General features: G+C 36.9%; 3 protein-coding genes across 4 annotated transcripts; 2 read left to right on the top strand and 1 right to left on the bottom strand.

Annotated features, from left to right (window-relative positions):
- The first annotated feature begins 1,684 nt into the window (after window positions 1-1,684).
- Window positions 1,685-4,798, top strand: tmem134 (transmembrane protein 134). 2 transcript variants are annotated; one of them, XM_008317098.3, is made up of 8 exons: window positions 1,685-1,911; window positions 2,641-2,898; window positions 2,973-3,040; window positions 3,461-3,547; window positions 3,634-3,710; window positions 4,149-4,193; window positions 4,295-4,348; window positions 4,451-4,798. In XM_008317098.3, the coding sequence occupies exons 2-8, from the start codon at window positions 2,686-2,688 to the stop codon at window positions 4,531-4,533; spliced, it is 627 nt and encodes a 208-aa protein (XP_008315320.1). In that variant the 5' UTR covers window positions 1,685-1,911; window positions 2,641-2,685; the 3' UTR covers window positions 4,534-4,798. The 2 variants fall into 2 exon arrangements, with proteins under 2 accessions (XP_008315320.1, XP_008315321.1); XM_008317099.3 differs by having other exon boundaries at window positions 1,692-1,915.
- Window positions 4,799-5,580: 782 nt separating this feature from the next.
- aip (aryl hydrocarbon receptor interacting protein) lies at window positions 5,581-10,322 on the top strand. Its single transcript, XM_008317097.3, has 7 exons — window positions 5,581-5,747; window positions 6,867-7,049; window positions 7,130-7,318; window positions 7,668-7,844; window positions 8,005-8,146; window positions 9,069-9,298; window positions 9,392-10,322. Exons 1-7 carry the CDS (start codon window positions 5,649-5,651, stop codon window positions 9,395-9,397), a joined length of 1,026 nt encoding a protein of 341 aa, XP_008315319.1. The 5' UTR covers window positions 5,581-5,648; the 3' UTR covers window positions 9,398-10,322.
- A 267-nt stretch (window positions 10,323-10,589) lies between these two features.
- cdk2ap2 (cyclin dependent kinase 2 associated protein 2) lies at window positions 10,590-13,979 on the bottom strand. The gene is made up of 5 exons (XM_008317096.3): window positions 13,865-13,979; window positions 12,878-13,033; window positions 12,066-12,157; window positions 11,452-11,572; window positions 10,590-11,178 (listed from the first exon to the last, which is right to left on the bottom strand). Exons 2-5 carry the CDS (start codon window positions 12,930-12,932, stop codon window positions 11,111-11,113), a joined length of 336 nt encoding a protein of 111 aa, XP_008315318.1. The 5' UTR covers window positions 12,933-13,033; window positions 13,865-13,979; the 3' UTR covers window positions 10,590-11,110.
- Between the last annotated feature and the right edge of the window lie 813 nt (window positions 13,980-14,792).

Below are 14,792 nucleotides of genomic sequence, written 5' to 3'. Positions count from 1 at the left end.
GCAGCCTGGTTGTGTGTATTCAATTGATTTCTGTTGATGAAGTATATTCATTATTTGGAGGCAAGGGAGATGCATGAGGTGGAGTTTCCATTCCTGCAAACGTATGAGTGCACTTAGCAGAGTGTAGATGAAGACATTGTACCCTCCCACACACACACACACACACACACACTCACACGATCCTGGGGCCAAGATATTGATGCTGAATGTCAGCGACAGCTTGTTGCTGACTTGTCTGAATGCGCTTCTGAATATTAAATACATTCCCTGGATTCCAGTATTACTACAGCTTTGGTTTAACACGTGTTCACTAAAGCATTCTCACAGCCAGTCAGTGGCCTCCAGTACTATTCTAACTGTTTAATCACCAAGATTGCTCATTTCATGGTGTCCTTCTACAACCTTGTGAATGACTCAACGCTGAATGCAAAAACTGGAGCCTTCAGTGTTTAATTAGGCTTAGATGAAAAGGGCTGAGGTGTTATGAAAGCTTGGAATTCATCTAAACAAACAAACAAACACAAAAAAAGGCGTAAACACATTTTCTGAAAGCCTTTTTTTTTTGACAAGTCTTGGACAAAAGATTAAAGTTATTCTGTACTTTCTCTATGCACATTTATACTCCCGGCATGACAGCAGTGAGATACTCAAACCAAATCAATGGCGTTGTCATGTTATACAAGCAGCAATGATACATTTCTGGGAATGCACTGTTCGAGGTTAGGCTAGGTGACAGTGATCTAATAGAGGTCATGTTTCTCTCTGGATCTGTTGGTTTTGTTTACAATCATAGGAATTTTCTGGCTCTTCTCTGTTGACCCTGCTGTGCTTATGTGATCATTTTAACTGCTATACAGCTGCATGTTTAGTGATTATCATCAGCTTGATTAATAGAGTGCAACCATAGCTGATCATTCTGAATGTCTGTGTGTACAGCCTGTGGCAACATTCAGTCTCTAACCGTTGGTGTTTGTCCGTTTCTTCGTTTGTTTGTTTGTATGTTCATTTGTGACTACAACAATTCAGGGTATTTTTGCTCATTTGTTCTGATTAACCAAGCAATTGTTTGCTATAAATCAAAACCTTTACTGTCACATACTTTGACACTTTTATTTCTTTAACTGATATCTGTGATGAGGTTATCAGAGACCTAAGATGGAAGTGAAATGAGATTTTTACTACTGTCTGTATAATAACATTCAATGTCAATCACACAATACGACTGCCATCATGTGGTGGCTTTGTGTAACTACTCAAAATAAAATGAAGTTTCAGTGCTTGTGTGGCGTCTATTAAATAGCATATTACCTACAAAAAGAGAGGGTGTTCAGTTAATATACTGGTGATAATAACCACTTACTTGATGTAAATTTACAAAATCACAACCCATAATGTAGATTGTGATGTTTTACTAAATTGTTAAAATTGTATGCATTTAATCAAAACGGAAAAACTACGAAGATCCTGAATAATAACAATAATAAAGATCGTCAGGTTTTGACCTTTAACCTTTTCACCCAAAGGGAGACAAAGCAGTAATGTATTTTTATGAATCCCAAATATATATATATATATACATATACATATATATAAACGTGATTATTCTGTTAAACATTTGTTTTGGAAAAACAAACTCCCATCGAAAAATCGACCCTCGATTAAAAATCCTTACATACAATTATAGAACTTTACTGGGCGTACTCAGTCGGAAGCAATCAACTGCCGAGAGTAAAATAAAAGGAAAAGAGAAGGATCCAAAACTTTTAGACTTTTTTTCTTTTGGAAGCACGCCAAAGCCTAATGGAAAGCCTCCGTTTAGGATTACAGTGACGTTTTACAATATGTAATCAGTCTGTGAATCACCTGGATTCAAAGTTGTCTTCGCTGGAAGAAAAGATTTAGCCAAAGACAGTAAGTAAGTTTCCCTCCCGGTCATCTGATCGACCAGCGGAAAGAGCACTAACAATGGCAGAGAGCGACAGCAGAGACTGTTAGCCGTCCGTTCGTTTTCATCTCTCCTCTCTTCTCATATCTGTCTGTTCGCTGTGACTGTTTGAAAATGTACTTTGGGTTTTGTTTTTGAAAAACTTTTTTTGCAGTGGGATTTTGGATTACTTAACTTAACCGTACAATATTAAAAGAAACCGCTTCTCATTTTAACGTAACTCTAATGTTTTGTCCAGAGAAACAGCAGATCATGTGTCTCCATCTCATCCCGATCGCATTTGACTAGCCTCCTTTAGAAACGTTCTCTGTCACTGCTTAATTTCCCCATCATTCTTTGTTTTTGTTTATTTGAACCGTCTCAATCTTGCCTTTCAAACTATTGTCCACTCTGGTGGACAATAGCTTTAACTTTGTCATCATCACGTCAGACCACAGGACGTGGCTTATTGCTAATTATTGATGCAATCCCACTCCTACCAAAGCAATTTTACATGATGTGAAAGCACTTAATTGCTCTGTTTTTGAAAACACGATGAGACATAAAGTAATTAGGGATCATACAAATATTTTTGTTGTCGGTTGTGTTTGAAAAAACAAAACAAAAAACGTTTGTATAATCTATAGATTCAATAACCAAGATCTCTTTGCTAACTGTATGTTTGAGATCACACATTTTATTCTCCTTTTACTCAGTGAATATCAAACCACAGGAGCTCAGGGCTTAAAAAGGCAATCGCTATGGCAGCACAATTCAGCATAGACGATGCCTTTGTGTTGGAGGGAGATGAGGAGGGAGGCACGTCTGATGGTGAGACGGAAAGATGGACAGGTCGAGACATCGACAGAGATGGGGCAGAGATGACGTTTGGTCCTCTCACCTTTTCTAAACCTCAGACTCATCCACTGCCTGTTACCACCAGCTCCCAGGACCACAGTAACCTGAAGTACCAGGTAAAAATGCAGCTTCTCTAACAACGTTAAGACAAAACAACCTAAATGGTTTTTCATCATCTCCCTTCCTTTAGAATCTGGAAAATGAAGAGGCCTTTGGAAGTAACGGTACTTCCTCCTTTAACAACATCTTCAAAATCAGGTAAGTCCTATAGTTTCCCAAGTTCTTTAAATAGCAAACACATTTTGAAAGATGAATGACTAGTGTGTAATATGAAGCTGGAATATCCTAAGAAAAGTAGAGCAAACAGTGGACCACAATCGTCAAATTTCAGCTACAAACCATTAGCTCAAATTTATACTTTCAAGATGTATTTAGTTATTTAATAATATGCATAAAACCATGCATGTCTTCAGTTGGATGGCTTTTTAAAAAATGTTAGTGACACTCTCAATTAAATGCAGGTGACTAGCCTGCTCCCAAACCCATTAAAAATCTCAATAGACCCCATCTCTCTGGGAACACCTTCTCAGAAGAGCAGAACTGTTGATGTTCCCGTCTCTTTTCCTCTTGCTTTCATGCCGTCCATTATGATTTGGCAACAGTTTCTTCTCTCTGCAGTGACCCGTCCACCCTGTCATACTGCAGCTCTCAGTGGTCCTTCAGCACACTGAGTTCTGTCACGCAGCTTTCTGCACACTGCTGCGGGTAAGTGGCAAACTCACACTAACACATACAAACAGCAACAAAGACAGTTGGGGTTTTTTTTTTTTTTCAACGTTTTTGTTGCTCAGGTGGGTGTCCCATCCACTAGTGAAGAAAAATAGAAGAGTCGTCCTGGCCTCCTTTCTTCTCCTAATCTTTGGGCTTGGTGAGTCTTTTACACATAGTGTTTAACAATTGTTATAGAGCAGTGATTACGGTTTTATTTATTTTGGAAATATTTTCTAAACAAAAGCTAGTTGTAGCAGCTGGCAATCCTGAAAATGTAGATATTTTAGAATGATGTAAAATACAAAATATTGATTATATTTTTCTTGGTCTTCATTTGGCATCTTATATTAATATGTTTTCCAAGGTTATAAGAGTGTTGCTTGTGTGGCTGTTTTAGTCTTATTTTGGCCCTGTCTTACATATTGTTGTATTTAGAAAAGCTCAAACAAAGAACCAAACATAGTTGACAGTCAATTTTACTGAACTTTTTAATAACAATGTTTTAATTTAAATACAGTTGATAAATGGGCTCATACTTTTGAACCTGTAAACAGACAGTTATATTTCTGGAATTCTATTCTTTTCTTTTTTGTAGCCCTTATTGTTACAGGTGTTATCATACAGCTGAATCCGAATGCAGGTAATTTTTGTTTTGTTTTTTTAAATAAAAATAAAACACAAACCATGTTATGAATATATCAGTCTTTCACTTGAAATGCTAAACTAAAACTGTCTTTTAAGGAGTGTCAAGTGCGATATTCTTTGTCCCTGGATTTCTTCTCTTCATCCCTGGAGGTAAATGTAGGATCTGCCCCTTTAACTCATTTCGCATGGCCTTTGGTCAGACAAACAAACGTGTACTGTTTTTGTTCTTACATCTGTGTTTTTCTTTTGTAGTTTATCATGTGATTTACATCAGCTGTGCTGTCCGGGGAAGAAGAGGCTTCAAACTGTTCTACCTGCCTTACTTTGAAAAATGACACAACTTTTTAACTACATTTCCACTCGCTGTGATTTTGTCACACATTACACCAGTATTTAATTGTTACATGCTTTATGTTGTTTTTTTCTTGTCATTGTCATGACCACTAATTTAACCACTCAGTGTCTAGAGTGTGTTTCTACATTATGAACTGACACTATTGTGTAGAAGCATGAAGAGAAGGACATTGTTTTAACCTGTGTTTCATTGTGTGAATGATGACTGTGAATTTGCAATTAAAAGGCTGATTGTTTTTTAATGTAGCCTTGTGATCTTCTTTTTTTTTACACAATCAGTTGCCATCAGTTCTGGCCTTATAGTTGGAGCGTGGGGTATGTATTTTCTCACTGTTAACCTTGTAAACTAGTAGTGTCAGTGTCACTGCAAAAAAGAACTTCATGGTTCTGCGTGTTGATTTGATTGGAAAATATACATAAAAGTATCACTGACTGCTAGAGACATTGCTGTAGAACTGGTCTACACTGTGTTTGGTCTCTGTGTTCAGCCTTCACCTTAAAATCAATGTTGTCTGTCCTTCATCCACTAAGAATTCTTCCACACAGCAGTATCCTTTTTAGTTGGCCGTCATGTCATTAGTAGATATATATGTTTTGTGTTGTTTGCTATTTTTTAAATTTACAAGTATACACTATAAAATACACCTTAGATACATTTATCCTTCTAAAGTTGTTTAAATTTAATGTGTTTGTTTTTGTTGTACCAACGTAAGCAAGCTGCAAATTATTTATTTTAATATATTATTTTTAAATGTATGATATTTCTAAATAATTATCTACGTTTTAATTATCTTCATCTTACTGTTAAAAGTAATTGCCAATTGTGGGTCATATAAAGATGTTTGAACTGAACCAAATTCACAAATTGTGGTTAAAGATTACCTTTTTTTTATTTTTTAAATAACTAAAAAAAAAAATTAAAATTAAATAGGGCCATGAAGTATTCCAATTAAGTTTTAGTTTTTACTAAATAACGAAACACCTAGAAAACGGATTGTGTTTCTTCCGTCTTCACATAGAGGGAGCTATGCGGCTAAAGCACACAGCTTCGACAAACGTCGATATCTCCGGCACAAGAACCGAGATTCTGACCAGGATGGAGGAAGAGGCACGCAAGCTTCTCGAAGAAGGAATTACAAAGAAATTGCTCAGTCCTGGTAAAGGAGAGCTATCGAGCACTAAGGATGGCACTAAGGTAAACAGGACACGTCAGAGGGTTCCGCTGTTCTAATCTAAGAATGTATGTACAATAACGCACTTATACCAGAGCACCAAAGCTAATGCTATCACCACTGCTAACGCCACAGGCTCTCGGCAGGATTCGTGTTACATGAACGGCTGTTTGTTTTTTGTAAACACAGGCGCTACAAGGCGTTGGGTGTTGTCGCAAATGTTGCGAAACATTGACCGATGTCGGTCTTTTAGTGTCATTATTTAATGGAAGTCATTTTTTCACAATGGTTTCCCATCAAACACGAAAAAAAGGGGCGGGAGATGATGAAGTGTTTATAAATGCTGATTGGTTTGCAGACTTGTCAATCAAATTTGGCAGACACAACCTGATGATGAACTTAGATCGCTCTTCAGGACATAAGTGTTGCTGCAAAATCCAATATTTTTTAATTGTAAGGCAACTTAATTATTTTACTACCAATTTTTTACATTTGACATGTTAAAATGATTATAGATTGTAGACTGTACACAACACATTTGTACATTTACCTCATGTGGAATTTTTTTAATCGAACAAAGGATTTTACTAATTGTTGATTATCAGTTACACAATGCCATAGAAACTTGCAACTTTTTACTTAACAAGATTGTTGTTGCCACTGGTGGCAGTCAGTGGACTATAGGGTGAAGATAGGAAACAGTGCACATAGGTAGACACACTGACATTGCCTGCGATAAGGCTTTTACTGGATTGGCCAGATGTCGCTATCATACGTTGTGTATTCAGATGCATTGTCTGCTGTCCTGGATTTGTCGTGGGTTCCTGGGAATTACCCATTTTTTAGAATCTTTCACCATGTGGCCAGTGCTCTTGTTTTGTAAATACACAAATGTGAACCAATAGCGATCACTAAGACTAAGACTGGTGATGAGCTGGATGTTTACCTCAATTAAAAAAAAAAAAATTTAAATGCACAATTTAAATTTCATGGTATTGAAAAATACTTAGTTATATTTGTTAAATAATATGAATTGAATGCAATATATGGTAAAAGCCTGGGAAATAAGTAACATTTTATCTTGTCATGCTAATGTGTGTCAAAAATTAATTTAAAAAAATTAATGTTATTTTGTTTTTTAGGTGATCTTCCACTACCGCACTAGTCTGTGCGATGGCACAGTGCTGGATGATTCCAGAACCATGGGGGGGCGCTGCAAACCCATGGAGCTCATCTTGGGCAAGAAGTTTAAACTAGCTGTGTGGGAAAGGGTGGTCATCACCATGAGAAGAGGGGAAATCGCAGAGTTCACCTGCGACACTAAGGTCTGACACATTGAACGTGATTTATTTAGATTCTTGTTCACGTCCAGTGCAAACCACTTCATCTTTTCCTAAACTCTCAGCACACAGCTCTGTACCCACTGATGTCGCAGTCCTTGAGAAACATAAGTGCTGGTAAGGACCCCCTGGAAGGACAACGGCACTGTTGTGGAATTGCCCAGATTCACTCGCACCATTCTCTGGGACACAAGGACCTAGACAATCTTCAGGCCAATCCACAGCCTCTTGTCTTTACCATAGAGCTACTTGAGGTGAGCTGGCAGTTGAAAGAATAAATGATTCTGTCCTCATGGTATTCTGTTACCGCACAGTCATGTTTTTATTTTCACCAAAGTTGCTCCGTAATGGGAAAAATTGTAATCACAAATATTTTGGCCAGCTTTAAAATTTAGGATTGTTGTACACGATTGCTCACAAACATTAATTACACATTGTGAACCACAATTGTGATATTTTCCTTTTTCTTTAATTACTTTCCTGTTGAGCTTTCTTTCGAATATCTGAAGGTATAATATTCAAATATTGTATAAAAAAAGCAACAACAAGTAAGACAATCAGCAATGTAGTGCATATCCACAGTCTGCTATTTTTTCTGTGCAGGTTTTCTCTCCAGGCTCATTCCAGCTGGACTTGTGGGCTATGTCAGATGAAGAGAAACTGGAGTTGGTGCCTCAGATCCATGAGGAGGGTAATGCACTATTTAAACAAGGCCAAATCAAGGAGGCCACTGAGAAATACTACAATGGCATCGCCTGCCTTAAAAACCTACAGATGAAGGTTTGGATCCAGCATGATTTATATTTTATGTTCACATATTGTTGTTGCTCAGTGTTATTGTGTTGTCAATTGTGTTGTACATGTGGTGATTAAATCTGAAATGCATTATTACAGACTGATTACTTACCTTTTAAAAGGCATGTGTCTATGTTTGTTTTAGGAGCGCCCTGGTGACGAAATATGGAGAAATCTGGACAAAATGATCACACCGCTGCTCCTCAACTACTGCCAGTGCATGTTGCTCCAGGGCCAGTACTACGAAGTTATAGAGTATTGCTCTTCTCTACTCTTCAAATATGAGGGTAAGCATTCAGTACAGATGACTAGGTCGGAACATCCTCTGACAAATATTGACAGTGAGAACTGAACTCAAGACAAAAAAAAAATCACCAAGAGTGCTGAGTGAATCATGTCAGTAGGTGGCGACAGGGATTTCATAAGTGTGAATGTGTTCTTGAAGTACCTGCTTTTATTTTCATACATTATTCCACTCTGATGAAGTAGATTTCTCCCCAAAGGCTACATGTGGACTAATTTGAGGTTGGAGTTACAAATGATGCTGTCAACAATAATCAACAGTGTATGAACAATGACGTATACTGTGGAGATCTTCTAACGATAAGAAGGATTCATTGCTCTATTTGCATCAATTAAAGTTAATGCTTTTGAATAATTTTGTTATTTAACAGGGTTGTTTTAAATGTATTTGAAATACATTTAAAACAATAAGTATTGATTTATAATTTGGTATAATCGTTATATAAAAATATACTTGGCGTAATTGAATTGTGAGGTTCCCACAGACAGCCCCTAAATTTCATCCAGCAGTGATGTGGTGGGGGGCTCTGTTTGCCAGTGGAAGATGTATTCTGATGTTTTGCTCTCAAACAGTGAGTGCCTGTTGTCGTGCCGTTACGGTTAATCACACTATTTCAACACAGTCACATTGGCTCAGTGCTACGCTGTAGACAGCAGGTATTACTGAAAGTACGGAAGGTGCATGGCATCAATATCAGGCATTTCTTAAATTGTATCACCACTAACAACATGAACAGCTCCACTCTTCACATTTAGTTTCTTTCAAAATAATTTTGAAAAACAAAAAAGAACAACGTAACCTAGATAATAGCATACTAAATCGAACGTCTTGTTTTATTACAGAACCATGTAATTTATAAAGTTTCTGAAATGTTTCAATTGATCAGGTTTTCTCTATTTGAACAGACAATGTTAAAGCCTACTACAAGCGGGCAAAGGCCCATGCTGCTGTGTGGAATGAGAAAGAGGCCCGGGCTGACTTTGCCAAGGTCCTAGAGTTGGACCCCTCTCTGGGGCCGTCTGTAGCCAAAGAGTTGAGGGCCATGGAGGAGAGGATCGAGTCTAAGAAAAAGGAGGAGAAAGGTCGCTACAAGAGCTTGTTCAACTACAATACTGCACCAGCCACAGCAACTACAGTAAGTCCAGACTGAGTTTGTTTGGTTAAATCTTATATTCAGTTTTACTTACAAGCTTAAATATTTTCCTTTCTTTCTTTATCTGTCGTCTAGGGTTGAATCTCTTTGTGGATCCAAAATGAGTTAACTTCTTTGAATTTGAGGAGGGAGGATAAATAGCAGGTGTATTTGTATTATAAATCTTACACCTAAGCCAATCTCTGCCACAGTGTCCTCTGTGGAAATGTTGTCAGGCGATCAGGTTATACAGTCATATACTCATAACTTAACATTGATGGGACAGTTTGCTTTCTTGCGTTTACTCTCCCTCTCTTGTTGAAAAAAAACCCCACATTTATCAGATTGAATTAATGGTCAGAGCATCACGGTCTTCAGTCTAAATTAGAAGTTCTTACAGACCCTGTCAGAAATAACACAATACCTGGTAAAAAAAACAAACAGTCATGTTACTGCTGTCCCTGGCAGCACCATTCACAGGACCTCCTATAGTGATAATTCTTATTCTTTATGCTTTAATATATCACTGTTTATGTATGTCATCAGATATTGGTTTATACATGTCACACACCAGTTAGCCACATTATTGAAAATAAGTAGATACAATATTTACTGTTCTATTGCTTCATTTGAACCATGTAAAGCTGTTGAATAATGTATAATTCAGCCTAATTATTAAGAGAAAAGCTTTCTGCATTGAGAACATGATGTACTTGTGTACACCACAACTTTCCACTGTTCAGCTAAAGAAGCAGGAGGCCAACGTCTCCTGTCGGCTGCGACAATCATCACAAATATGAAATTGATTTGTTTTCTTGCTGTTTCTGCCCCATGTGTTGAATTGATTTTTCAATTGCTGTTGAATAGCATTGAATAGCAACCACACTTAATGTGCACTCCTCAAAAGCTTCGCTTTCCATTATGTTTGCTCAGCAGCATCTTAGCATCTTTTTCTGTAAACCAGTGGAGGTGTCATTAAGGTTTTGATCATGTTATTTAAAATAAAAAATGTTTATCCCAATGCTGATTTAAACAATTTGACTCATTTTTTTTATTATATATGTGGTATGTGTCTAATATATATTATTATATACAGCATCCTCGGTTTACCATGGCCACAACCTATGGCGTTTCGTAGTTACGTCGGCATCTACCACAAATAATACAGTACAAAAAAAAACTAATACGGGGTGAAACTTATATTCAGTACAGCAGTTAATAATGCATTTTAAAACATCTATTGAACATAACAATGGGGTGTGTTTATATCAATATATGTAAAGCAAACAGGCAATTATTGTTTTGTCATTTTTATTAAGATATACATAGTGAATTGCAAAAATCTGGTTTACAAAATTTCTGTACTAATAAATTGATAAGTATAGTTATGGACATTGAGAAATATTTCAGATTTCGACTAAAAACAGACAAAATGCTGTTTGTGTGAAGTGGTTGCAGAATAGAAACTTGAGGATCATGGCCTTTTGGAAGGGCCATTTAAAAGATAAGAATCTCTATGGACAATAACCTCCGGTACTGAACAATTTGACTATAAATATTTTCGCAAGGTTTTCTACATAAAAAAGTGTTCAAAATAGATACAAAACTGCATGTTGTTTTCATCTCACAGGTCAGAGATAATTTTGTCAACACAACAGCTGATGTGGGACGAGGAACAGTGTTGACAAGAAGAACATGCTGTGCCCTATAGAAGGCAACAGAAAACACACAAAACATAATAGCATAAAAAACAGGACATTGATGAGGGTCGGCTTCAACAGTGACAGCACAGAATAAAAAGATCTTTTCAAAAGGTTATGTACGGGCGCTTCTTTCCGTCTCTGCCAGACACTCCCTGACCAGTGCACGGGCGTGAATTATTCCTGTACAGGTTAGAAAAAAAAACACCAGCAAATAAACACCATTATATTACTGCATTTGTACTTATGTTATTTGACCTTGACTCAGTGAAGTCGCTGTTGTGCACACATTTCAGTTTGAATTCATGTCAATAGAATGTAACAATTGTGTGTGTCTGTGTGTGGGGGGTATTTATTGTATAATTAAATGAACTTAATAACGAATAACAACTAAAACATGGATAATTGTTACACAATATCTACAGTGTCATAGACATTTTTTCTTTTGACACACACCTCTCTTTAGTCTCTCCATAGCACTTTTGCTCCCAGCGTATGTGGGTCTGATCTCACGACTCATTTCTTCAATGACAGACAGGAGCTCGCTGTAGGTGGAACCTTGAGACACTTTGACAGGCTGTTTGTACAGTGGTCCAACCATGCAATATGTGGAGGGAAAAAAGCCATTAAAACAGGTCAAAAGAACAGATGAATAGAGAAATGAGAATTTACCATTTCTTTTCATTGAGGAGTACAACCTTGACTCTGTACAGAACAGAATACAGTTGAGGAACTTCATCTTCTACACACACTGAGTACATGAGTGTGTGGTATTATTAATTAAATACGTAAATGTTTGCTTTACAAACAGTTGCTCTGCCTAGAATACTGTAAACCCCACTTGTCAGTAAATTAATTCTCAGAGCCCTCAACTGGGTCAACATTCCTGAAATGAGTACTACAAGCAGTACAGGATAAGAAGTACATGTACCATCACACCTTTTGCTTTTGGAAATTAATTAGAATGTTATTTTTTTAATGTTTTAAAACCACTAACAACTAAATGTGATTTAGCCACTTAAAAATGTATTTTTCTCTTCCTACAATATGTATAAGACACCGATCCATACCTGAACAAAACCCATAGAAGGTGGGCCAAAGTCACTGAAAGCTGGTCTAAAGCTGGATGATGAGGGTAGGGATGGAGAGGGCACAGAGGAGCCTAGATAACAGGGAAGTAGATGTAAATAAAAATGAATGACATGCTATTTATTTTATCGCAAATTATAAAAATAATAACAATAAAGCATTAAATACTAAAATTATTCTGACAAATTTTCACAGCAAACTCTGATGACGTAAATTTAGTTAAATCTTTTAAAAAATGCTTTATAATGGAAAACAACGTAAACAAGGTTTCTTCTCCTGGGCCTTTTAAACAGCAAACGCTCGCATACAGACGCACATAGAGTGCAAACAGACACCCACATCAAACAGTCCTCACCCCCTGTCTTTGTACTTCTGTTTATAGAGCTTTCTGTAGCTCTGGATGTCTGTTATAAATGCAAAATTAGTTGGGTTTTTTTTTTCTTATTTCTTTTTTTGTTTTTGTCTAGTTTTCCATTTGCAGTTACTAATTTTAAGTGACTTTCTTTAATATTTTTTTCAATGACCTCATTCTTTCTCTGTAAAGTTATCTATTCCTCTTTGCACAGTTTTAATTTTTTACTTATTTGGACAGTTGATAATAAAGCCCATTCTATTCTACTCTATTCTAGCCACTTTGGTCACTTGTGTGTAAATTTTTTCTGTCGTACTGCCCATGGTTGTTTGACTGGTTGCTCTAATAATAACCAAGTCGTCATTATTAAAGAAAAAAAAGATTAATTACATTAAAATACCAGGGTTAAAACAAAACGGAAACTGTGTCCAGTTGAATTACCTGGAGGAGTATGGTTGGAGCCAGACGGCGCAGGAGCAATGGGTTTGTAACTCATGGCGAAGTCAACAGGAAGTTCCCCGTAAGACGCGCCACTTCCTTCCGTCCCGTCAACCTGATGCTTATACAGCTTTACTGGTGGTTATGTGCTCCTAAGAGCTGATCCACAAAAAACTGTTTAATCATTTGTAAGGGGTAGTTAGAGTGACCGTAACTGACTAGTCTCATAGCTGGACAGCTTTAACCACCTGTTCACTTCTCCTTAATGGCTTTAAAAATGTTTTAATTCGCCTGCTTTAAGTAACTATGTGATATACTGATGATCAAATAAATAATGGCTTTAAAAATGTTTTAATTCGCTTTAAGTAACTATGTGATAAACTGATCATCAAATAGCTGATCAACAAACTTTCCTCAGACAAAAAAATAAAAACAAAAAGCATTTTATAACGGTAACTGAAACGACAGTATTCCTCCTGAGATGACACTGGTATACAAGGGACAGAGCGTAAAGAATCAGCGAATTCACCTGACACGAACCGGAACAGACGCTACTGGTTTGAGGAGTCTTCCCAATTTGGTGAGATCTGAATTTAGCTATGACTTTCAATTAACGACAGGTTTCTTCTTTTAGTGAGGTCTTGTGGGGTATACTAGCTGAGATACTCGTTTTGTTTTTTAAATGAAGAAATATCTTGTGGACTTAAGGAAGTGAGAATAGTGATACGAACGCAACCGAGGTTTTAGTTAGCTTTTGTCAGCTAACAAAAGCTGACGTTAGCTCAAGAGAAACAGCAGTATTACTCACTACATACTGTTAGCACGATCGGCTAGCTCTGCCGGTTAGCACAACATCCACATTGACATGCAGCAAAGGCACTAGCGCCATCGTTATAACGGTCTACTAAGACAGGATAAAGCATGGAGGTTGATCTACAGCTTGGGCCACTGAGAAGCCTATGTCCGTTGGTCCATAACTGTATTTTGTACCTTTAGAGGAGAGTAGTGATCCTCCTTGGACGACTGCTACTCCTGCCGCTGTTTGTAGTCTGCGCGTGCGTAGTACATCAGCGTAGTACAGTTTTTTCCCTGCCGTGATGTGATTGGCTGCTGTACTTAAGTCAAAAAATCGATGAAACAACACGTTTTCTATAATTTTGAAGAAGCCTGAAATAATTTTAATAGCTCACTATTTTCTTAGATTAATTTCGTGCAATTTTGCATAGAATTCATCGATTTTAGTTGTATAGCTCAAATTCATTTGTTTCATCGAGCCTGTGTTTTGCTTTACAGTTTTAAAATCAGAAATGAAATTAAAATTGAAAATGTTCATCCAGGGTAAATGTACAGCTTTATGACTCACAAATATAAGCAGCCATGTCAAGTCAAGTGTATATTATAGCAAGTGTATAGTATTGCCTTTAGGTTGGGTTATGCACAGTCATTTTAGAGTCAAAAACAGTAAATAAGTGATTAGTAAACAAAAACGCAAGCCAGCAAAGCACCTAAATTAAAACCATTTCGTGGACAAAAAAGAGAGACAGAGTAGGTGGACAAACACGAATACAAAACAGTGTTTGGTTTTGTAAGCAGATGTAGATGAGACTTGTTTTGACAGATAAAATGGACCTGAAAGGATCACTGTGATTTTTATCTCCAACATAGTTAATTAGTCAGTGGGATTTGAGTAGGATGACAAATGGACTAGATAATCATTTATTAAGTGAGCTGTCATCGTTCAATGAGAGCTCAATTTGATGGATGAACGACAACATATCAAACTTTCAGAACTATAAATGTATGCGGGTAAATCAAAAAGGTAAAAGACAAATTGAAAACAGTCTTTATTTATTAGAATAACAAAACCATTCTTCAACAAAGCAATACAAACAATGTTTCCGTCAAAGAAATTCTTCGC

The sequence above is a fragment of the Cynoglossus semilaevis genome, chromosome 9 (genome assembly GCF_000523025.1).
Source record: "Cynoglossus semilaevis isolate Cse_v1.0 chromosome 9, Cse_v1.0, whole genome shotgun sequence".
NCBI classification, from domain to species: domain Eukaryota; kingdom Metazoa; phylum Chordata; class Actinopteri; order Pleuronectiformes; family Cynoglossidae; genus Cynoglossus; species Cynoglossus semilaevis.
This window is presented reverse-complemented; position numbering and strand designations above follow the sequence as displayed.

Excerpts from the sequence above, each read along its gene's own strand:
- aip (XM_008317097.3), top strand. The coding sequence starts at position 5,649 with ATGGAGGAAGAGGCACGCAAGCTTCTCGAAGAAGGAATTACAAAGAAA. Across the intron at positions 5,748-6,866 it reads GCACTAAGGATGGCACTAAG|GTGATCTTCCACTACCGCAC; the intron begins GTAAACAGGACA and ends TTTGTTTTTTAG. Across the intron at positions 7,319-7,667 it reads TTACCATAGAGCTACTTGAG|GTTTTCTCTCCAGGCTCATT; the intron begins GTGAGCTGGCAG and ends TTTTCTGTGCAG.
- cdk2ap2 (XM_008317096.3), bottom strand. The coding sequence starts at position 12,932 with ATGAGTTACAAACCCATTGCTCCTGCGCCGTCTGGCTCCAACCATACT. Across the intron at positions 12,158-12,877 it reads CTCCAACCATACTCCTCCAG|GCTCCTCTGTGCCCTCTCCA; the intron begins GTAATTCAACTG and ends CCTGTTATCTAG. Across the intron at positions 11,573-12,065 it reads CTTCTATGGGTTTTGTTCAG|CCTGTCAAAGTGTCTCAAGG; the intron begins GTATGGATCGGT and ends CTGTACAAACAG.
- tmem134 (XM_008317098.3), top strand. The coding sequence starts at position 2,686 with ATGGCAGCACAATTCAGCATAGACGATGCCTTTGTGTTGGAGGGAGAT. Across the intron at positions 3,041-3,460 it reads AACAACATCTTCAAAATCAG|TGACCCGTCCACCCTGTCAT; the intron begins GTAAGTCCTATA and ends TTCTCTCTGCAG. Across the intron at positions 3,548-3,633 it reads CTTTCTGCACACTGCTGCGG|GTGGGTGTCCCATCCACTAG; the intron begins GTAAGTGGCAAA and ends TTTGTTGCTCAG.